Source organism: Strigops habroptila, chromosome 1, assembly GCF_004027225.2.
Source record: "Strigops habroptila isolate Jane chromosome 1, bStrHab1.2.pri, whole genome shotgun sequence".
Lineage (NCBI taxonomy): Eukaryota > Metazoa > Chordata > Aves > Psittaciformes > Psittacidae > Strigops > Strigops habroptila.
In genome coordinates this window covers 152,870,393-152,893,678 of record NC_044277.2, presented here as the reverse complement: position 1 = coordinate 152,893,678, position 23,286 = coordinate 152,870,393, and the positions used below count along the sequence as shown (strand labels likewise).

At 39.9% G+C, this 23,286-nt stretch overlaps 1 protein-coding gene across 3 annotated transcripts in view; it reads left to right on the top strand.

Annotated features, from left to right (window-relative positions):
- Window positions 1-2,158: 2,158 nt before the first annotated feature.
- DPY19L1 (dpy-19 like C-mannosyltransferase 1) overlaps window positions 2,159-23,286 on the top strand; it is a 40,261-nt gene continuing 19,133 nt past the window's right edge. The window contains exons 1-8 of one of the 3 annotated variants that reach the window (XM_030496171.1): window positions 2,159-2,666; window positions 3,463-3,531; window positions 8,353-8,377; window positions 9,653-9,740; window positions 10,373-10,510; window positions 15,424-15,544; window positions 16,924-17,017; window positions 20,879-20,936. In XM_030496171.1, coding sequence (XP_030352031.1) covers window positions 2,366-2,666; window positions 3,463-3,531; window positions 8,353-8,377; window positions 9,653-9,740; window positions 10,373-10,510; window positions 15,424-15,544; window positions 16,924-17,017; window positions 20,879-20,936 — 894 coding nt within the window. In that variant the 5' untranslated portion in view covers window positions 2,159-2,365. Of the gene's footprint in view, window positions 2,667-2,922; window positions 3,041-3,462; window positions 3,532-8,352; window positions 8,378-8,726; window positions 8,952-9,652; window positions 9,741-10,372; window positions 10,511-15,423; window positions 15,545-16,923; window positions 17,018-20,878; window positions 20,937-23,286 lie in introns of those variants that run through there. The other 2 variants (XM_030496190.1, XM_030496181.1) reach the window with 2 other exon arrangements.

The window sequence follows — 23,286 nt, the reverse complement described above, 5'->3', positions numbered from 1 at the left end:
TCGCAGCCCTTCAAGTTCGTAAGTGTTCCACGACTCTATTGATTTTGGCAAAAATTAAAAATAGGCTTCAGGAATTAAAAATCAGCAGAACTCCTTAACTATTTGGAGCCTGTACATTTAAGTCACTCAGATGGCAACAATAGACTCCTTAGGTTACTAAATTTATGACAAAGCTGCACGATTAAACACATATATAAATAAGAGCAGATTGTGGAATTTTTTCTCTTGGAAAGCAGGTGGGAAAATCGTGTGTAGTCTTCAAAAGCTCAAATGGTGTTCCTTTTTTGCTTTTGTTTGTATTTAGTATATAGTAAGCACAGATAAATGAAACTGCTGTGGGTAATTCACATTGCAAGAAGGGCCTGGGTGCTCAGGAGACTGGACGTTTTATGTAACTAAGCTTGTCAAATGAAAAGTACTATTTCTTCCTTGCTCATTTGTTTGAGATCAGTGTAACACGGGCCCTTTCCAGTTATCTCCCCCAAACAGCTGGGGGAAGAAGGGCGATTTTCCTTCAACAAGCAAAGAAATGTGGAGCCAAGAGTACTTGTGGACACAAAGGGCCCCTGTCAGTCCCATGGACTTGTTTGTTCTATCCGACTGTACCAGCTTGTATCTTTATACCCTGATTGTGGTAGCAATCTTCCTACTACCACAAAGACAGCAAATGTTTTCATACATTCATTATCCTGGTAGCTGATTCTGAATCAAAATTACCTTCCTGTGCTAATGATATGCTGACAATATTAAATGTATTTTTTTAATACTATCTTAGTATGGTATTTGCCCTGTAAGGGTCAAACCTTGCGTTTCACAGGATAAGGTTCATAAAAATAATTAGGAAAAGGAGATGAAAACAAAGAGCAGAAGTTGCAAACATTTTAGAAAGAGCCCCACATCTGTTATGTCAAGGGAAAAGGGTGGAAAGGCCAGGAAAAATAATTAAAGAGTGGAAAGAGGATGCCAAGAAAACCCAAACAGGTAGAAAACGTGGGAGAGAAATGAAGAGTGAGCAGAGTCAAAGAAAAGCCTGAAGACAGCAATGAAGGGCACCTGGGAGTCAAAGAATATGTATGGTCAAGCAAGAACTTCCAGGGGAAAAAATAACAAGAAGTAAGGGAAGGAAGAGCCAAATGGATCCTTTTGGAGACGCTGCAGTTAATGAAGAGGTTGTACCCTGCTCTATTTAATCACCATTGTCAAAAAGTGGTAATTAAATGAATATATCCCTATTGTATGAGTCACTGTCTGGCCACTGTTGTGTGTTGAGCAGGACAGCACAGGTAGGAGGAAGAAAGAACATTTTGCTGTAGCTGGGTCGTGTTCAATTGTTGTGTTGTGCATTCACCACCTTTCAAAGCACAGTAAATCCATCTGTTAGTGCAGGAGCTACTACGGCAATTGCTGCTGTGAGGTACTGAGGACAGGTACTTTAGAATGAAACATTTATTCATCAGGAACTGTAGCGATAGGACAAGGGGTAATCGGTTCAAACTGAAACGGGAGATTTAGGTTGGATGTAAGGAAGAAGTTTTTCCCCGTGAGGGTGCTGAGGCGCCGGCACAGGGTGCCCAGAGAAGCTGTGGCTGCCCCATCCCTGGCAGTGTTCAAGGCCAGGTTGGACACAGGGGCTTGGAGCAACCTGCTCTAGTGGAAAGTGGTTGGAACTGGACGAGCTTTGATCTCCCTTCCAACCCAAACCAGTGTGATTCTATGATTTTGAGTTTCGACGGCCCGCATTAGAGTTGCGTGTTGCTCGTGTGGGAAGCGCTCCAGCAGCCCTGCCTGCGGCAGAGGCCACAGGGCTAAGTTGCCACATCCCCGGAACACGGTGAAGCAAAACCACCTTTAAACTCCACAAGGACGAGGGGGTGTTTCCTATGGCCGGGCAGCACGGCAACACCACTGCCAAGTCCCCTTTTGGCACTGGAGAGGGGGGCACTCCAGAGAGCTCTCCCGTCTTCCTTGCTGTGACCGAGGCCATGCTTAGGAACGGGCGCAGAGAAGGCGAACCGCGGCTCCCGCCTCCTCTGGGAGGGGATGGCGGGAACACCCCGCTCCCCGCCGCCGCCGGGCTGCGGGGCGGAGCGTGCGTGAGCGGCGGGGCGCAGGGAGCCGTTACCCGCCCCCACGTGGCCAACCGGGCGGAGCAGGCGGCGGCAGTGGCGGCGCAGCCCGGCGGAGTAGTCACCGGCCGCTCCGCTTCTCTCCTCGCCCCGTTACTACGAGCTCCGCCGGCTCCGTCTCCGCCCCCTGGCCTGCCCGGGGGTGGCGGGGGGGGGGGGGGGGCCTCCTCGTTGAGGACCGCCCCCCTCGCCTTTCGGCTCCGGCGCGGCACCCCGGCCCCGGCGGGGACTATGCGGAGATGGTCGTCCTGACCCGAGGCAGGAACAAAGAGTCACCGCCGCTCAAGCCCGGGCAGCAGCAGCAGCAGCAGCAATCGCCGGGCTCCAGCCCCAGGGGCGGCCGCGGGCGCCCGCCGCACTCGCCCGGCAGGCAGGTCCCCGGCGGGGCCCGCGCCATGCGGAAGGGAGGCGGCGGCCGGCGGGGAGCCAGGGGCGACCCTCAGAGACCCTGCCGGGAGGGGCCCGCGGCGGAGGGGCTGCGGGACGTGCTGGGCCGCGGGCCGCTGGGGCTGCTGCGCGGCTGCAGAGACCGGCTCCGAGGTGAGGTGCGGGGTGAGGGGGGAGAGCCGCCCCCTTTGCCCCCGCTGGGCCGGGGGGAGCAGCCCTTCCGCAAGGGAGGAAGTGGGATGGGGCTCGGTCTCGGCTCCCCGCGCTCTTTCCGGGTGTCGGTGGACTTGTCCGGCACGGCGCGGAAGCCCCCCGTGGGTCGGGGTGGCTTTTCTCTACGGGCTGGGGAAGGGGAGCGGCGGGGTTGGGGGGCGGCCATCCCCGTGGCCTCACGCCGCCTGCCCGTGTGTTCGGCACTGCCGGGGGCAGCGGGTGGCGGTCGGCTGCTCTCCTGCCTTCCCCGGGCCCGTCCTCCAGCCTGTCACAACGCGGGGAGGTTAAAGCTAACAAGTCCCGCACTGGTATCGGTGAGAATCGGAGGCGAGGGAAAGGGAAAGGGAAAGGGCTTGTTTTGACACTTAAGCATCCTTTGGGGGAGAAGTAAGCAACCCTCCAACCGGTTTGTTTCTTCTTTAGAAAGCTGACTTTCCGCTTGAGCGAATTTGTCAATAGCATACCTGTGTAGGAATTATCCCCTGACAACTCATTTTGACAAAGTTATTTCAGGAATTAAAAGCCTGATGATTTGAGTAGTCACCTTAATAGTCTAGCCGTGATGTTCGAAGCTTTTATGTGTGGTTACTAACTCGCTGCATGAAACTTCTTGCAGCGTTTTTGAAGTCTAGTCGAGCTTTTTAAACGGAAAGTTGATGCTGCAGCGTTCGAGCAGATTTCGTTTTACAGAGGCTGTTCTTAATTGATGCTTAACGTATTTGTTTTCTTTTGGCAGTATTTGTGGATGACAGGAAGGCCTTCGTCGTAAAAGCTGATAGCAAGATATGGCTCACTTTCCTTCTGGGTAAGTAGAAGGAATACATTTGGGGTGGGGGGGGAATACTGTTCTTTTTATCTTTCTTACTCTGGAATTGCAAACTGTATCAAAATGTATTTGGAAATACAGCTTTGAAAACCAAAAATGGATCACTTCTGTTGAAAAGGGACAGAAAACTTCCTATCTGGTAACTTTTGTGAAACTGTTATTGTAGCAGTTGGTGTGGTGTGGGAAGATTTGTAGGAAAGTAATTGTTCAGATATTTATGGATCTCTCCTATCTAGTTGTTAATTTCTAGGATTAAAAAAAAAAGAAAGCAACTCTTATTAAGTAATGTAATCAACACAACTTGTTCTGGAAGGGTTATGGGTGCGAGAACATAGAACGGTAGGGGGTTGTAAATTCAGCTGTTGTTATTTCGGAGTGAATTATAAAAGTGCTAATAGCCAGAGTCTTGGAAAAAGCACCAAAAATATTTGCAAAGTTAAATAAGAAATGCATTCCTAAAATTAATAAATGTTAAATAATAGCATATTTGTCAGATGTACAATTAGATGTCCTCTGAAAGCTATTCTGTTGAAAGACTGTCAGGGTATTCCAAAGATGCTGGTACTATTAATCACACCACCAGTAGTCCTTGTTGCCAAAGGGAGTTTCTTCGGTTTGATGAATTACATTGCAAAGCAGTAGCAGGGAAACAACCCTCAGCTTACAAACTAATTGATGATTAAACTGTTCCTGAATTGCTTTGCTTACCTTTGTTTATTCAGTGTTTCCAACGCTAGTAGTTACTTAAATGATTCAGAAACATTAAACTGATGGTCAGAATTGAAAAATGCTTTCCTGTGATTGAAATCAGAGATTTTAAAAAGAAAGGCTCCCACAGTTGGAGCTAGTTTTGTTACAGAGTGCGGATTTTTTTTTCCCCTTAAGAATTCTCTCTGATTTACATGCAGCAATAAAGTTGTCAGATTTTCAAGGACATGCTTATACAACACTTTATTATGTTGTTGGTTTGGGGTTTGGTTTTTTTTGTAATGACCATTGAATTGAGGCCTTATTCTTGAAGACATCCTTTCTAGATTCTACAGAATCTTGCAGTGAAACATTTTGACTAAGCTGCAAAAGTAGTCGATGCTTGCACATTCCTCATTGTTCCCTCATACAGTTCTGCTGTATTCCTACCTAGTCACTAGCAAAGCATTAATCAGTTTCTAGTATGTTTCACATCCTGTTATTTTACGGTATCTCAGCATTTGTTGTTCTCTTGGTAAATGAGTTCTATATATTATGGCTTCATTATTCAGTATTTAATTTCCAGAATTAGAATGCTTTTAATATGCCATTCATATTACTTTTGTTAGAACAGAACACAGGTGAAAATAGGAAATCCGAAGAAATAAACTATCAGATTTTACATAATAGCCCTAGTCTGCAAAATTCTGATCATACGCTTTGCTTTTAGGGGTTCTTAGGTTGGGTGAGAAAATGGCATCTGCAAATTCAAGTATGTAGTAGCTGTTTAAGTCTCTGTTGCAATAGGACTCTAGTATTCCTCTCCTTCATTCCCTCCCCAGTAAGGATATTAATGAGATTGAAGGATGGTAGTTTAAGAGAGCTGATCTGCATGTTTTCCATCAGAATCTAGCTTAGTGTAAGTCTGGATGCAGTCTGAAAATGCTGATTTGGGCTCATAGTGGAAGTCTATGAATTAAGCGCATTGTCTCTTGAAATGTGAGTAATTAGATGAATTGCTGTGTGATTATAATAGGTCTTGGTTTTAAGCTTATAATAGAGTGATATTGTGAAGTTTTACACAAATGTATATGAAATCCTCCAAAATAATTGTGGGTGTATTGACACTTAATGCATTGACTTTAAATAAAACATTTACTGAAAGGAAGAATCAGATTTAAATATATTGTTTTCTCTGTGAAACAAGTGGTATGTTTGAATCTGAACTGTAATTTCCATATTAATAGATCAGTTATTTGCAACAATAAAATGCTGCATATTTGTCTTATTTGGAACCACATGAATTTGAGATCATGAACAGTACTGGCAGTTAATGTGCATTTATTTTGACTTTGGTGTGTATTCTTACCTAACACGTAATCTGTCTTAAAATGGATATTTCTTTATAGTTGGGGTATGTGTATGTGTAAATGTATTTCAGCATCTAATCTGATTGGGAATCTTAGAAATGTTGCTGAGAAATGAAATAATGCTTTGTGCAAATGTGTGACTCAGTAAGTACTAAGAAAGGTATGGACGGCTCTGTTTCATTCCATACAATTACTGCAAAACACGTTTGTTTATGTAGTATGGTTTGCTGTGTTGCTGATATAGCTAAATAGGCTTACCTTGAATTCCAGATCATATCTGTATCTGCTTTTCTGAAAAAGGAATTTGCAGCCCTCCATGAGAGCTAAGGGAAATGTCCTTAGTATAAAAAAAAAAAAAAGAATCCAAACTCCTGAAACTTTCCTAAGACACTAAATTCCACTTAATGTGAACTAAACTGAGCAATCCTTTTGTGATATTTTTTATTTATTCTAGAAAGCATATGTAAAAATGTAAAGTTCTAAATGAAAGCTTATGGTATGCATTTTCTAACTGAAATCCAGGCTTCTCCTTGAGAAAACTACTTTGGTGGCCAAAGTGGAGCTGAAAGACTGTTAAGGAAGTTTCAGTGTAGTAGTGTCCCACCTCAACTACTATATGAAGCATGTAACTTGAGGGAAACTTTAAATTGTGCAGGCAGGTAGAGTTTGGTTTTTTTTTCCCTTAGGTAATTCTGGTTTTTTCCTTCCTCTCCTCGCCCCATCTTGCCCAGTTTCACTTCACACATCTTCATATACAAAACTTGAATGTTAAAATTGAGGTTCATAATGCATCAGACTACATTTATGACCTGTGTTGACAATGGTAACAAGTACTGCCAGCAGCAGCATTGTGGTGACAATAAGTACTATCAGCAGTAGCACTTCCAGGCTCCCTGTTGCAGGAATAAGTGGTTTGGGGATATACGTTGGCACATGAAGCATACATTCAGTCTACTCCTCTTCCATGTAAATTGAATGGGTTTGCAAAGTTTTTCTTTCTCTTGTCCCTGCTGCTTTCCAGAAACAGATGACCATATGCCAATACCATGCAGTCTGAACACACATCTGTGTTCAGTAACTCTCCGACTATGCTCTGCATCAGTGCGCAGGTACCTGCACGCTGTTTTACCTCTGTGCAAGCACCTTGACTCATCCTGTGTCATCAGGGTGGCTGATGCTGTGTGTGCTGATCAGCACCCTGGAGACGGATGTGGTGCTCAGCACCTTTCCGGCTCCCGCTGGGTGTAAGCATGGTTGTCCCCTCCACTTTCTCTCTGCTCCGTATAGCTTGTGTGAATAAGAGGGCTCTTCATTAACCATAAAGGTTCTCTTGGACTGAAGGCAACCAGTCTTACCGACCTTTCTATGACACATAGCCACTGCGTGCCTAGAGAGCAACCAAGATGCCTTCAGTATAGAAAGAGCAATGTAGTCCTTCTCAATGCCTGCCCTTTATAGGATCCCAGACTGGTTTGGGTTGGAAGGGACCTTAAAGCCCATCTAGTTCCAACCCCCTGCCACGGACGGGGACACCTTCCACCTTCCTAGACTGTTTAGCCACCACTTAATCATCATTTATCTTTTCTGTTTGTCCCTCAGAGTGCCTTCCTTGTTCCGTATTTGTGTGACAACAGCACAGATAGTCTCCAAATGGATAAATGGAATGTAACTACATGCAGAGCCTACGTGTTTTAGCAATTACAGTTGCAATTAGGTTTGTGTTGGTTGTCGTGGTCTGTTTGGATCTCTCAAATTTACAGGACAATTGTCTCTGTAAATTAAACTTTTGTGAGCTCATTAGGAAAGAAAACTACAGACACAACAAGCAAGGGCTCAATCCGCTCTGTACAGAGTAGTCCAACTTGGGAATTCACTAATTTGCCACTTAAGGTGCGATGTTTCTAACTTGCACTTTCTCTAATTTGCAACTTGTAGCTGCTGACTTGATAATTGCAAAACAGTTATCTAGCTGATGGTGGGAGAGCTCATCCTTCCTCTTCTGTTGTGGTGTAGAGGGGGGTCTCCTGTATCACATGGGGAAGCACAAAAGCCTCAACAGTCCAGCTGATGCTGGATCTGCTTTGAACACTTTTTGGGTAAGCTGATGTATTTATATCTTCCAGCTTTTTGAAGTCTGGTCTGTACCATTTCTGTGAGTGAACAGATTCTAAAGAAATTTCCAGGCAATCAATATGTGAGCATTCTGGCTGCAGGAGACAGGAAGCTGAAGGTGGTGATGGCTGCATAATGACTGTTAGCCCTCTCTGGCCGCCAGGTCCTGCCTGTGTGTTGCCCTTGCTTTGACTTAACAGCGCGGCTGCTAGCATACATAAGGCCTTAGCGTGAGCTATGTGTTAGCCAAAATCTTAGCAGGAGCTGGGTGAACGCTCACAGTAGTAACTTCAGAGTGTTAAAAATACTTATGTTTGTTATTTGAAAAATGCTTATGATTCAGTTTTGTTATTGGTAGCTGGAATGGGTGTAGTAGATTCTGATGGGTCAACTTGAGTGATGCAGGATATAGGTGGAAGCATTGCCTATTGCTGAATACCATCAGCATAATTTCAGATTTTCAGAGCTGGCCATGAACGTTAACTCAGATGTTCTTATTCTTCTCTTCCTCTGGAGGCTGAGTAACTTCTGTGCATCTCTGAAATAATACTGTAATTACTTTAATGAACATGATTTCATGTTCAGTTATTTAAATATTTGAGTAACTTGGCACCTTTTGTTTCCTTTACAGCTGCTTTTGCAGGAGTCCTACATTGGTAAGGTTAAATTTATTGCTTGAGAGTAATATGGTATTTTAAAATAACTAAAATATCATTTTGGCTCGTATTTATGCAAGCTTTTGGAATAATACATATATTTAGATCTTTCCTCTCAATACTAAATTGTTTTCTTCAAGATGAGTAATTCTGTTCGTGTGAAGCTCACGTGAAAGGTTTCTTAAGCCTGTTTAGTGAAGAGTGAAGCCTGCTTTCCAGGTGGAAAATTGTTGCTTAGCTGTACAAATTCAGGTGCATTTCCACCTAACAGACCTTTTTAACTCAGTGGATTTTGAAAGTACAGGTAAACCCTTTCAACTTTGTGCTATGATCTGCTTATTTAGATTCTGCTTTAATTTCTTAGTTTTACATCATGTTTTCTTTAACCTCTTCAGGGAAGCCTGGCCAATGTTTTCTTTATGTACAGAAGAATGGCCTTTCGACTGTTTTTTGTCAACGCAATCCTTGTGTTTCAGGTTCCACCCTAATCATCATCCATCTTTTTTGTTGTATACACTTGATATAGAATGGCTTCTATAGTGGGTTTCGCCAGCTGCTTTTGCAGAGATAAAAAGTAACAGCTTTTGCCACTCTGTTTTGTTTCCTAGCTCAAAAAGAGCTATTGATTTTTTAGTAGATTGTTTCTTGCAAATTCCTATTCAAAAGCAGAGTCATGTGCAGTGCTCTATTTCTTTTTCCATCCTTTTTGGAGATGAAGCTCCTCTTTGCACATTTTGCCTCCAAAATTATGTGCATTTTTCCTGGCTTCCCCTCGATACTTGCACTTTTATTTAAACACAATTTTGTTGGTAAGCACATCTACACATGATGGCAGATAACTGTGTTATAGTACAAGTCAGGAAAGATTTTTGTGGAAAAAACCATGCGCTGCTTCACACTGTGATTTTCACCAGTTTTTAAGCTGTGATTCTTTTGTCAGGTATTTGAATTTTCTTTCCTAATGTGTAGACTTGATAGTTTTAATAGCATTAAACTTTTGATCCTTCAGTATCTGCACTTCAGTTAAAATAAATTAAGAGTGTTATGACTAATTTCATAGTAGAATTTAATGAATGCTCTATGAGCTCATATCTTTTCCATTTAAAATAATCTGAATGGAGGACAATGTTGGTATAATGTATGAGTAAATCGAAAAGTTTGTAAGTAAACGTTGGGTCTTCATTGAATGTTTTGCCAGTTGCTCCTTGGTGTTTATGACTTAGCACAGGTTTGAAACCTCTATATTCAGTTTTAATTGTTATTATTTTTCAACAGGTGTCACATAACAACTCTGTTTGAAAACGACCGTCATTTTTCTCACCTGTCAACGCTAGAAAGAGAAATGGCTTTTCGCACAGAAATGGTTAGATTATGTTTCAATAAAAATGTAGTGATTGGAAAACTTCTGTCTATAATCTTGTGATCGTGGGCTTCCCAAAATTTCTTAATACCTTCTGGATCAGTAAATATGTTGATATCTTGCAACTAACGTGCTTTACACTTTTACTTGCGAACATTTGTGTGTCTTGCAGCTGATAGCTATGAATATATCTCTTCACAGTTCACTTAAAGTATAATTAGAAAGTATGATTCTAGAGGACCTAAAATATAAAGCTAAAAGTACCTTGAGCTTTCCTTCAATTCTAGTCTTGTTATGCATCTCTTTTAAAAAATAACTTTTGAAATGAATAGATGTTTGCATACATATACACCTTTTGGCTGCTTTCATTTTGAGAATTGTGAAATGTTGTGCTAGTGGACAGTTACCAGCGCAAATGAGAGCTCTCAAGACGTGCTATGAAACAAGGTGGAAGGAAGCCCACATTGCTTGTTTCAGTGGCACTAATTGAAGAGATTTGAAAAACTAGATAGTCAAAGCATTTTGTCCTATTTGTTCTATTACAAAATTTCATTTAAAAACAAAGGTTTTATATGGCAGTTCCTGAAGCAGAGGTGTTCTCTTTAATCCTAAATAATAATTCTGCTTTCCTGTAGGGTCTTTATTATTCCTACTTCAAGATCATTATTGAGGCACCATCATTTTGGAATGGAGTATGGGCAATTATGAATGACAGACTAACTGAGTACCCTTTAGTGATTAACACCTTACAAAGGTTCAATCTTTACCCAGAGGTGAGCTACATTTTAAAAATGATACCTTCTGATAAATGTTTGGTTTCTTTAGATTTGCCTGTGAATTTGTAAGAAATGTTACTCTGGAAAATGTGGTTGTAAAGATACAGTGACTAATGAAGTGTTGCTTAAGTTAGATTTAAAATGAGACAGTTACTTGGTATGTTGAGATCAATTCTCAGACTGCAAGTATCAAACGCGAATACTTTCTAGATCTTGGTATTTCATGCCCTAAAGTTGCAATCCAATTCTACACTTCTTGTTGTCTTTTGTTCTTTTCACTGAAAGCAAGTAAGTTGCTGACATTGTGTACTTCAGGAAATATGACACATAAGGTATCAGTAGTATGTGACAATAATGCCTGCAGTGATACAGGTACCGAGAGGTTATTTCAGCTTGCATTTTGTGTAAGACAATGAATTAGCACATCATAGTTCACTCTGGCCTAAAATCCATGAATGGTAATAGTTTACTTCAATGTTGCAGAAGAAATTCCTCTGTAGAAGACTGAGTGCTGTTGTTTTGTACGTACTTGATGTTAGACTTGTTACCTGGTTAACTTACGTTCCTACTTTGCTTTTTTTTGTCACTAAAAAGAACATGTTTTTAATGACAGGAATGTTTGTTTTTCTCTCTCATGGTTCTGCAGTGTTTTGCGGACCTTTTGAAAAGGGAAATCTCCTTGGTTAATGTACTTTTCTGTAACTCTGTGCGTAAGCAGCATCAGAATCAAGGACTAATAATGGCTGTAATTGTCAGATGTTAGCATTTATACTCATTCTCCTGCTCGCTCGGAGCAGAGCTGCTTTCGGGAGCTATATGTGTAAGAGTTCTCAGCATGCATGTATTTATACAACTTGCATGTGGTGGTCTCATTTGTTTCTAAATTCCTTGCTCTGGAAGAAATAAATGCTATAGATGAGTGCTTTTTGTTACCCTCTCACTGGTTTTGGGGTTTTTTTGTGGGGTTTTCTGTGGTTTGTTTTTGCTTTTTAACTCCAAAGGGATTGCAGTTCAGTTCTAGAAATGCAATATTAGGAACATATGCCTTGCTTGAATACTATTAAGTTATTTTCTTTAGCTCAGAAAGATTTATTGACTTCAGCTATAGTCTGACTTGCAAAAATCTAAGGTACCTGGTCAAATGAACTTGCTTTTAGAGGCTCATCGGTATCACCATGAAAGATGACTAAGTAAATTGGATGATGAAATCAAAACAAGAGCAATCAGATACAGTGGCTGACATGCTGTAAGAGCAGTAGGTGCACAGATTACTGTGCACAATGTGTAGGCTTGTCTGTTCATTCAGAGTTTTCTAGGATTGTACTGGCTCATAGAACTTGGTGATAAGGTATGAATTCATTCATCTCTGCCTATGTGGGCACGCAAAGCAGACATATAGTCTCCTCTGCTCCTTACAGAAATTTACTGCTTAATATCTAGCCTTCCTGTAAATTTTTGTAAGTGTATTTCTTGAGTACTTTGTTTCCACATAACTACATCTATAAAACTGTCAATAGGTGCAACTTGGCCTGTGAAGTATGTTCTCCAAATTTATCTAGAGTTACTTATTATTATAATGAGGCTGAGTGGTGGGAAGACTTGTGGATTTATTTGTTGGCAGTGAAATTTTTCCTTTTGATACTCTGTATCCAGTCATATTTTCGCAAAGTGTTTCATTTCCTAGTTGATATTTTAGGATCTTTCCAGCTTTTTTCCAGCCCAATAGTAGCATTAAGGCTGAATTTTAGTTAAATGTTTGTTTAGTGGATTTCAAAATCAATTTAATCAAAAATAGCCTTGGAATCCAGTTACTAACCATGATGTTAAACCCATTAAAAGAAGTAGAACGATTCACTTGCAAGTACAGCTAGTACTAGACATGAAAACTTCAAGAGAAAGAAAAAAATAAAGTGACTCAATAGCAATCACTACATCATCTATGTAAATTATAAATATAAGCAGTAAAAAAACCTGTCAAAATCAACATGTCAGTCTTTGTAACTGTACAATATTATAGTCCCAGTAAAGTCTTGATTTTCCAAGCATTTGCTGCATAGTCAGGTTGTTCCTGTAGTTGTGGTGTTTTCGTCTGTCATCCGTGATGCAGAATGGCAGAGAGATAATGTATTGGTCTCTGTGGTGGAGAGATAATGTGTCAAGTTTGCTTCCTGGACATTCACTGTGGTGGAACAGTTCATATTTCCGTGTGTAGCAGTGATGGTGAAAATTGGAGCGGGACTGATGAGCATTACAAAGACACGTAGTTGGCATTAAAGTGCTTAATCAAAGGCACCTAGTAAAAGGGATTGATTTTGGTGTTCTTATACACCGGAAGAGTGGCCTGGCCCACAGAGATCTGGGTCTGAGAGCCAGTCTTTTGTTTTCCAAATTTTGCTTTTACTGCCTCATCTGATATAGGACAGTAGAAGTTCCAAAAATGGCCTTGTGCTCTGATTGACCTAGCAATTTTGTACTACTTACTGGTTCACTTTCATTTGTATGCCCATGTTAACTGTTCCATGGAGGGTAGCTTTGGGCAAAAAATACCTCTATGATTTGCATGAAGTACCTAACCTGGTGCCTTTTTAAGGAGTATTGATGTGTGGAAACATCTGCAGCAGACACAAGCACTTGTGACATAAAGAGGTTAAGTTGATAAATTAATAGGTTATTTTAGTGCAACATTGGTTCATTCTAAAACGTTCAAGCAAGAATGTTTTATGTGCTTAGGGTAATGTCAGATTCAAGGCTGGCGATGCAGATATATTAGACAGATGTCTCTGAGCTGCCATATGCATTCTGTTGGCAGTGCACAAACCATTTTCAGGTGATGGGAGGAAAGATTCGGATTTGGTTCCCCAGTCCTGTTGTTGCCCATCTGGAGATGGGGCAAATGTCAGGTTCATGTATGTGCACGTACTTAGTCAGAAGTGCCAGGGCACAGGCATTCAGAAAGCCTGCAGGAATTCAGGATAGTGTACTTTGCAGGACACAATATTGAGGCAGGGAGTCTAAGCCTATAAAGATTTAGCTGTATTTTAAATAGGTAAGATTTACATTGTGAGAGTGTAAAGGCCACAGATGAAGTAAGCCACGATGATTTGAGCCCTGGTATTAATGAATTTGTAGAATCACAGAGCAGTTGAGGTTGGGGAATAGATGTCTGAAGATCTAGTCTCAACACTCTGCTCAAAGCAAGGGAAATAGAGCAGGTTGCTCAGGGCCATCTTTGGTTTCATTTTGAGCATCTCCACGTCTGGGCAACCTGTTCCAGTGTTTGACAGCCCTCAACGTAAGAAACATTTTTCCTATGTATTTCAATTAATTATCATCATCTCTTGTCTTGTCAACTGAAAAGTCTCAGTTATCCTTACTCTATGGCCACCTTGTCTTGAGCAGCCCAGAAGCAGACTTAGCACGGGAGATACAGTCTTGGTAGTGCTGAGTGGAGGGGAAGGATTGCCTTTCTTGTCCTGGTGACACACAGTTGAGGATACATTTGGCTTTCTTTGCAACAAGGGCTTATTGCTGGCTTAAGTACAGATTGTCCACCAGAAGTCACAGGTCCTTTGCTGCAACACTGCTTTCTGGCTGGTCAGCTCCAATCTGTACTGGTGCGTGATACTGTTCCTTCCCACTGCAGGTCTTTGCATTTACCTTTCATGAGATTCCCATTGGTCCATTTCTCTAGCCTGTTGGGGTTCCTCTGAATGGCAGCAAAAGCATCGATCTCTCCTTCCAATTTGGTATCATGCATAAACTTGCTGAAGATGTTCTCTTGTGCCATCATCGAGTCTTAAGACATAGAACAAGATCGGCACCAGCTTAAAAAAACCAAAACCCAAACATAAACCATCCAGAGCTGTCCCCTCAGCTACCAAGACTGTCATCTCAGAAGGTTATGAAGTTGGGCAGGTGTGATTTCCCCTTTGTAAATCCATGCTGACTGCTTCCAGTCAGGTTTTTTTTTTGTCCTTAGTATGTTCGGAAGTGGTTTCCAGGACTATTTACTCCATCATATTTTCAGAGGCCAAGGTGTAATTCCCCGTGTTTCCCTTTTGAAGAATGAAGTGACATAGAGTTTTATTAATTGTATGGGGAAAGAAGAGAGGGAATCATCCTTCTTGCACATGTTTTCTGCGACACAGGGCCCAGACAGCTAATACTGCAGCGGTGAAACATTTTCAGCCTGGGAACCCCTGGGTTATAACTTTCAAAGCAGCTCAACTGGAATGGCCACATTACTCATTTATGAACTCCATAAAGTCAGTTATATCCTGACAGAATAGCTGGATAACGTTAACTAGTGACTCTGCTGTGAGATGAGTCATCATTTTTCTGTGTATAAAATGCTGATGTTTTCTGTGTCGGGTGTTGAGATTTAATTTGGGTTTTGTTATAAAAACATTGCAGCCTTTGCATGGAAGAAATGGAAATGCTGTCTTACATTGCATCTGGAAGCCCTTTCTAATGCATGCTTAAACTTAACCTTTCACAGTTTATCTGAGTAAAAACCCCGAAGGCTTTGTCCATGAATATTCTTGCCAGGTGGAAAAAAAATTAATGGGTTTTAATGGATTTAATTTGGCCAACTGTCCTCTGTCAACAAAATCTGAGATTTTAATATATGATAAACAAAAGAGTATTGAAATACATAATTTTTTCAAATACTGCAGTTTGATGCATGAAATTATTTCTATTCTAAAGCAGGCAGAATTTCAATCTGTTAATGAACACTTGGTTTATGTCAGATGCCTTTAGGAAATTATAGTCAAAAAACCTAAGTAGTTGAGAAATCCTAGGTTTAAAAAAATCCTGGATGAGGGCCAGTTGTCATGAGAGGTTACTTTGGGCATTGAGCTGATCTCAGAGTTCCTTTTCAGAAACTTCAAATCCTGTTCTCCACCTAGGTGGTCCTCGCCAGCTGGTACCGCATCTATACTGCCATTATGGATTTCCTTGGTGTACCCACAAAGATGTGTTGGACTGTAAACAGAGGAAAAGGGCTTAGTCCTGTTGAAAGCTGTGAGGGTGAGTTGTGTTTTATTCTAGCTTCTTCGTGGAAGCATTTAGTAGTGGCTTGATGTATTTCAGAAGTAATAAATGTTCCTGTGTCTTTATCACGGACATGTTTTCATTTGGCTAAGCCTCTGTTTGTGGCAGGTTCACAACAAAAGTGAGAAGCATGAAAAGATACTTTGAAGAACGCTAGGGGTGAGAATGTGGGATAGCTCCTCCTGCCTAGGTTGAACTGCTGTACTGCACTTCAAAACTTCACATTTGTAGTCTGAGCCTGTATAATGTTGGGAGTGTTATAAAGAATAAGATCTCCTAACTGTAATTGGAGGCCACTGTACCTGTGTTAAATTTCTGTAGCTTTTGTAGAATTCCCAATGCATTCCAATTTCCTTCATTTCAAAATCTTACCCTTTGTATTTCTTCCCCTAAGTACAACTTGAGGAGTGGGAATGATGGGAAAACCAGTAACAACAAGGCTCCCTTTTGGAGAAATCTTGTGTAGTGATTCTGCTGGGAAGAATTCTCTTCCTCTTCTGACCTGCTATTCAGCATAAGAATTTCAATCGTGTACCTTGATTTTGATATCAAAGCTTGCATGCTGCCACTTTTTTTGTGGTGGGTTTTTTTTCTACCCACGTTTAAAGTATTGGCTTGTCAAGTAAGTGTTATGTGGTAATAGTACCATGCTGAGAGGCACTTTTGAGATGTTCTGCAGTCGGTTAATGTAAGTCGGATAGACGGTAGCTTTTAAAGTCATTTCATTTTATCATTTAAAATGTCTTTGTGTGCCGACAAGTTAGTGTTTTTCCTTTGCACAAAGGCTAGAAGAACTTTCTTCAGAGCTTGACATAATTGGAGAAAATGAATCATTCAGAAGCAGTAAATAGTGAATATAACTTTTCATTCCTGTTTTTTGTAAAAATGAACCCAAACCAACAAAACCACCAACTATTGAGACTACCATGTTTGGTGAGCATAATATCATCTTTCTTTAGAGAACTGTCTTGCTGTATTTTCAGCAACAGTGAATACTAATTTCTACATACGAAACTATAAAGTTTTACTACCTTCCTTATAATAAATAAGGGTTTTTGTGCTGTACTGCTGAAATGATTAGAGCCAGGAGGGTGTAAAGAAATAATGGGAAAGAGAGTAACAGAAGTCTGAACGCAGAAGTGTTTGTGAATAAATAAATTGAAAGATGTGCTTTACTGGAAAATCTCTTGGCTTCTAATGAAACAAAGGAAAGAGCATCGGATGTGATTTGCTGTCTCTGTAGATGTATTAAGGTAGTATGCTATGTGCTGTGTTATACTGACTGTATGGTTGTTTAGAAGCAATGTAATCTTTCTTCTCTGTTTGACAACATGTATTAACTGTTTGTTTGTTAGGGTTGGGAGACCCTGCTTCCTTTTATGTTGCTATGATTTTTCTTTTGAATGGATTAATGATGTCGCTGTTCTTCATATACGGTACATACCTCAGGTAAGGCAGTTGAGACTGAGCTATTTAGTTGGTACTGTCATTGTTTTATACGGAATTTGAAAAAGTGAATACTGAAATATTTTTATGAGATGCTGCTTATTTGTACAGTAGTAGTGTTTTTTATTACATATATACTGCAACAAAAAAAAAATTACTGGAACAGAAAAGCTTTTTGCTTAAAATGATGATGCTGGAAAAAGTGGAAGATTTCAGCGAAGTGGTGTCTCATTGATACCACCAGGTTGTGGATAAATCTAAATGCTGTACATTTTTTTAATGGCTTTTGACACATTTCTGCTTTTAAAATTATCAGTGCAAGTAATTTTTTAAAGCAGTTTGGATGGCAGTATGCTTTTAACCAGGATTGGAGTTTTCCCAATGCTTTGCCTGAAGTCATATGGCATGTCTTTCAACTCTAACTTAAATGAGAAGGCAGAGTATCTTTTAAGATAGTGCGTTCTTTTGGAGATACGTACACACTTCCTTTTTTCTATGAATTTCTGTTTTCAGTATCCTTAAATTTCAGGAACTGTAATATGCTTCCATACAAAAATAGACTCTCCATTCGTCAGAAAACTGGAAGTGGCAATTTTTTTCTGCTTACCTCTATTTTAATTTGTCAGTTTTGCAAAAAAGCAAAAGGCTGCTACATTTTCCTCTGAGAGATGTGGTTGTTTTTCTGCCTCATTCCCTGGCTTTGCTGTCTTGTGCTTTTTTTCCTGCTCACCCTAAAGCTTGTGCTGATAGTTCAGACAAAGATCAGTGCAGGGCAGGAGCTGACAGTGAAAAGAGGAAGTTTGCCTAGTGCAAGTATTAGGTGTTTGAGGGTAAAGCATTTATGTTTGTATTTCTTAACATAGGAAATGAATGTCTCATGTTTTGAGGAAGTAGATAAACTTCAAATATCCCTATCATTAGCTTGTCATTTTTCTCTTAAGGGATGTGTATGTAAACCCACATTTTATATATTAATGTCATTGAAAAACTAGTAAGGTCTTAATTTCTCAGTACTTTCTCAGTACTTGGGCTGTGTTGAATATAAATAACTACCAAGTGTTGATAGTAATTCAGTTTTTAACATAGATGATCTGTAGTGTAGGTAGTCAAGATAACTAGGATATGCATGCAGTTCTTCCAGCACGTAAGCCACTGGCTTTCTGGCACTATGAGAAATAACAAGTGACTGCAAAGTTTCCTGCAGATAGGATTTTGATCTTATTTATTTGTTTGTTCTGAAGAATATTCATAGTTGGATACCAGATCAAGATGACTGCTTAGTCATTATGGCTGTTCCAAGGTTCCTCTTAGTCAAAGCGAAGACAGAACATTTAGGTTTTTCCATAAGGTGTGAGAAGTAAAAGAACTGAATCTGGAGTAATGCAGTTCTACGACACTGAAGTAGGTAATCTTATGAATTGGCATAAGTCTCCTTCATAAAGCTCATCTGTTTCTGCAGTGCATTTTGAAAGGCTTTTTCATGGCCTGACTTATTTGACGGTGGGAAGCCATCCTCTAATATTTATCTCTTCATTCCTGAATTCATTAGCAGTAATCATCTCAAGCTTACATAATTGTGGGGTTTTTTTCTGGCGTTTTTTTCTATATATATTCATAGAATGTGTAATTTTTTTATTACAGTCTTTATTTGCTTTTAGCCGCTTTGCAACTTTGACTAGTGATGGAAGGTGGTAGGATAGTGGAAAACCACTCTCTTGTAATTATTTTCCAAGCTAGCATGTGTTCTCACATCTGTGCTCACTGTACATTATAATAAGCTTGTGGAAAGAGTTACACTAGCAGAAAGCTAGGTGCTTTTGTAGGACTATTTTTTTGTTGTAGGACTTAACCAATTTTCCCCCAAGCTTAGAAAATCGCCAAATATAGTATTTCCCTGCCCTAGCACTCTGTGTATGGTCTATGGTTATGAAATGCGCTTTGGAATCTTATATAATGCAAGTTAGTCTCAAGCTCTGAAGCATTCTCTGTTAAGATAACTGAGGCAATATGGTGAGAACTCATGCCATTCTTTATTGGTTTTGTATGGACAAAAGAATGGTATTTGCATGATAAATACTTCATGCAGTTGTAAGATTCTGCCTCCCCCCAACCTTCCCTGCCTCTCTATTCTTGTAGTCAGGGGACAAAATACTGAAGCCCATTGTTAAATACTGTGTCTGGAGTAAATTTCCCATATCTCCTTCTGACAGTACTTTTCTAGTATTTTGTTTCTTGCTTGTTAATCAGTGAATTACAGCGTTTCCCCAGATGACTTTAAGCTGCAGCTTACTGTATGCAGGGAGTAAAAAGACTAGCTCTTTCATTATTCCAGAGGTCACTCTTACCGCACAAAGCGTAACTGTTTGCACTTCCTTTAAAAATACTAAGTATGTATTAAATGTAGATTATTCTGTATTAAACACGGGGTAAGTAGGTTCCAGCTGAAGGGCAAGTACTGAAACACAGGAGTTTCAGGGGAAACAGTTATCCTTTGTCTTTTATACTGGTGTAGATAGGCTTTACTACTGTCTCTCGTAAGTGGTAGCATTGCACTGTTAGAAGACAGTCTGACTCAACACTATCCATAACCCTCTGTGAAACAGGCTCTGTTCACTTCCCTTTCTGGAAAAGATACTGACAAGGTGCATTTCCCTGTTCTGTGCTTTACATTTAGTGATCTTTTCTCACGTGACAAAATAGCGATTCCTTATAAAGGCTAATATGTCTGAAGCACTCATAATACAAACAAGATCTTTGTATTCTGGCCTTCAAGGTTTTATCACAATATTAATCTTTAGCATGGACTTTTGTTTCTGGTTTTGGGTGCTTGGGGGTTTTTTCCTATTTTTTTAGTTTGTTTTGTTTCCAAGACTAACATTTTTAAATAAAAGTTCATTCTTTTAGTCAGTTTGGGCTTCACTGTGGATGCTTTTAGAATCTGTTTGAGTTCTGTGTGCCAGAATGCACGATTCCTAGAGATTGTTTTAGCACACAGTTGGTATCTTTAACCCACAGAGTTTGCACCCAGAACTCATTCATTCTGTTTGATCTGTGTATTGGTGATGGGTGAAGGATCTGAAAGGATCTGAGGGTTGTTTGTATATTCTGTCATTCATAGTAGTAGTGCACCTGTGTACACAAAAATGTTCTTTGCTTTCTATCACAGGACATGAGTAATTACAAATCCAGTCAAATAAAAAGGAACCTCACCTATGGCTGTTTTGTGATGAGATAAATCTAAGTAATATCCTTGGGTTTAGTGGTGACTCCATGGTACTAATTATTCAGCAGGTGAATTTGATTGGTTTAGAAACATATAAAAATCCTCACAGGGGCTTGAAAAACTTTCTCATGTTAACATCACAGTATTTCACATCAGAGTTAAATTGTATCTTGTGTTGACCATGTCATGAGTTAATTCAATATGTTTCTGAATGTGCTTGATTTATGTTAACGTACTCTTGGATTCAGACCAAAATTCCCGGTTGGTTTGAGCATGCAAATTCCAAAGTTTTCTGAAAGGGAAGAAATACCCCATTTATATTGCCTGGTGTTTAGAAAAAAAAGAAAGTTTGGCGCTTTGAAGGCCAAGCTCTGGGTGCAGCAGATGAAGCACAAGATGTGATGATCTGAAGCAAAGTTAGTGAGGAGTGGAATAACCATTTTCCAAACTATTGACATTAAAATTGCTGTTCTGCAGAAAAGAGCTGATGATCTGCTCTGAAATGAATATTATCTTGCTAACTAGTATTTTAATATCGTATGTTCACTGTGAATTGCTTTCCATGATGCTTGAAAGCATCCCCTCCAGTAAGCTTAGCTGTACGTAAGTGTTGCTTCACGTTTTCCCTGTTCTTTTCACAGTGGGAGCCGTCTAGGAGGCCTTGTTACTGTGGCTTGTTTCTTTTTCAACCATGGAGAGGTAGGTCTCCCTCTGCAACCACCATCTCCTTTTTTCTTTCTTTTAAGTTTAAGCTAGTTCTCTTTTCCTTCAAGATAATGATGTTGGTTATCGGTTAAGGGATGAATTTAAAGGGAGTAAGACATTACTGAAAGCAAAATTAGGCTATGACCTGAAAATGTATAGCACATGAATGCTCACACACGCAAAAAGGCAAATAAATACAGTACTGGTATACTGTAGCCAGGATACACAGAATTTAGAAACTGTGTATAGAGAGAGAATTCCAGTGCTAAACTTCTTTAGTAAGCTGCATTACAGGAAAAAAACAAACAGAACTGTCACTTAAAACATCTCCCTGTGTCCCCATGTCCCTGTCGTCTTATTGTTTCATACTTTGGAAGAAAATTCATGCTTTTATTCTGATACACTTAGACAGTGATTCTGTTTTTTAATCTTCATTTTATGTATATAAATATTTGTTTTATTTTCCTTAAAATGCAGCTGTACTGTTAAGATTTTCTAGATGGAAACTGTCTACCTTACCATTTTGCTAAGGGTTAAATTTATGTTTTGTTTTCTTTACTGAGCTGAACTTGACAGAAAACTGAGTAGGAAGAATATGAAGTTGCACATAACAAAATCACAGATGCTTCTATTCATAGTGAACTTTGACAGTTTGCTTATAAAACAAAAATCTGTATGATGAAATAGCTATTTTAATTTTAAGTTTAATTTGAAATGTGTTTCTCTAAATATCCTCCTTCACTCAAGCATTTTAACTGTCAGGTCCAGACCAGCTAAATGTTACGGAGTTTCTACACTTGATTTTTAGTGCTGTAAAAGGGTAAATACAAAGTTTTGTGTGGGTTTCCATTCTTCTTAATGGCATTCTGAAGTTAGGTGAATGTTTTGTCCTTTGCTAGGAAATTCTGTTGGAGTAGGCACTGTTTTGCCAAGCCTGTGAAGGTAATGAAGTGTAACTTCAGGAAGCAACGAGCTGAAAACTTCAAAGATAGTGGTAGCAGTAATGAAGGGAAGCATTTACTTCACAGGCAGTTCTATCCAGGAGACTGTAGGAGAGCTCATCTACACAGATGGCTTCTGGGCTTAGGTGGAGCTGAAGTAGGATGGCCCTGATTCAGGCTCAGCTCTATGGCTTTCTGGAGAGCAATAGGACTTGCTTGCAGAGGTGCAATGTCAGATTTCAGTTGGCTCTTTGTGTTTGTACTGCACTTAATAACTCAGAGGTGTTTGATGTTGGTGTGCATATGGAATTATGTTAATACATGTATGTAGGTGGTCTGGCTTCATTGCGCGTACTGTTGAATTACGTGAGGGGTGTGCATGCATGTGTGTGTGTGTATAAGAAAGCTGTTTTATTTAACTCTTCGATTGTGGAAAACATCTTGCGTGTGGTTCAACAGCACTTACAGTGATGCTCAACCACTTGCTAAAAATTTGCTTTCCTTTTCTGGAAGGATAGGACTGAGCTACATGAGTAAGCCTGATCTGCAAGTCTAGGCATCTCGGATCTAATGCTGTGTAGAAGTGGTTAGCTTTCTGGCATTGAGCTAATAATCCTAAGGCAGTATGTGTTTATTTGTGTTGTGCTTGTGCTACTGTGTTTTAATGATTTCAACCTTAGATGGCTCTGATGTATTTATACCTGCAGCAAAGTTAGTTTACAGGCTTGATAAATCATCCACAGATGATTTAGAGTTACATTCCAAATATAGAAGAATGGGCTACATTAGTCAATCCACTTTTAAGGAAATGCTTCCTTTTTATGGTTTTATGTGCTCATCGTTTCTTTCCTGTCTTTATCTCCTCCAGTATCGAAAGATTTGGTAAATGAAATGTTGCTATAGTCTTGAAAAATAATCAAAAAGACTGCTTTAGAATAATCATGATTATATTTATTGCTAATAAAAATAATATTAAATAATCACATCTGTGCAGTCAGCCGAAGGCAACATATTAGTATATATGTTTATGAAAGATTCATTTTAATGGTAATCGGGATGCAGCTTTTACAGAGAGTGCTTTTAGACGGCAAGGACTGTGATTCATGTGGTGAGCTTCTGTACTTTGCATTTATGTTACACTATTAATTTCACATATTTGTGAAATAGCAAGACAGTAAGCAAGGAATGGTATCGTGTTGATTCTAGTGACTTCTTTGGTAAAACAGCATTTTGAAAAATGGTTTTAAGATTATATGAAGCGAAGGAGAAGAAACATCCTGGCATTAACATTCTGTAAGATTTCATAGATATGTTATGGTTCATGTTAAGATGAACTGCATTCTTTCTTGTAGTTGTAAAGAACCTATTTCTAATTGTTAGTACAAATCTCTTGCTAACCATTT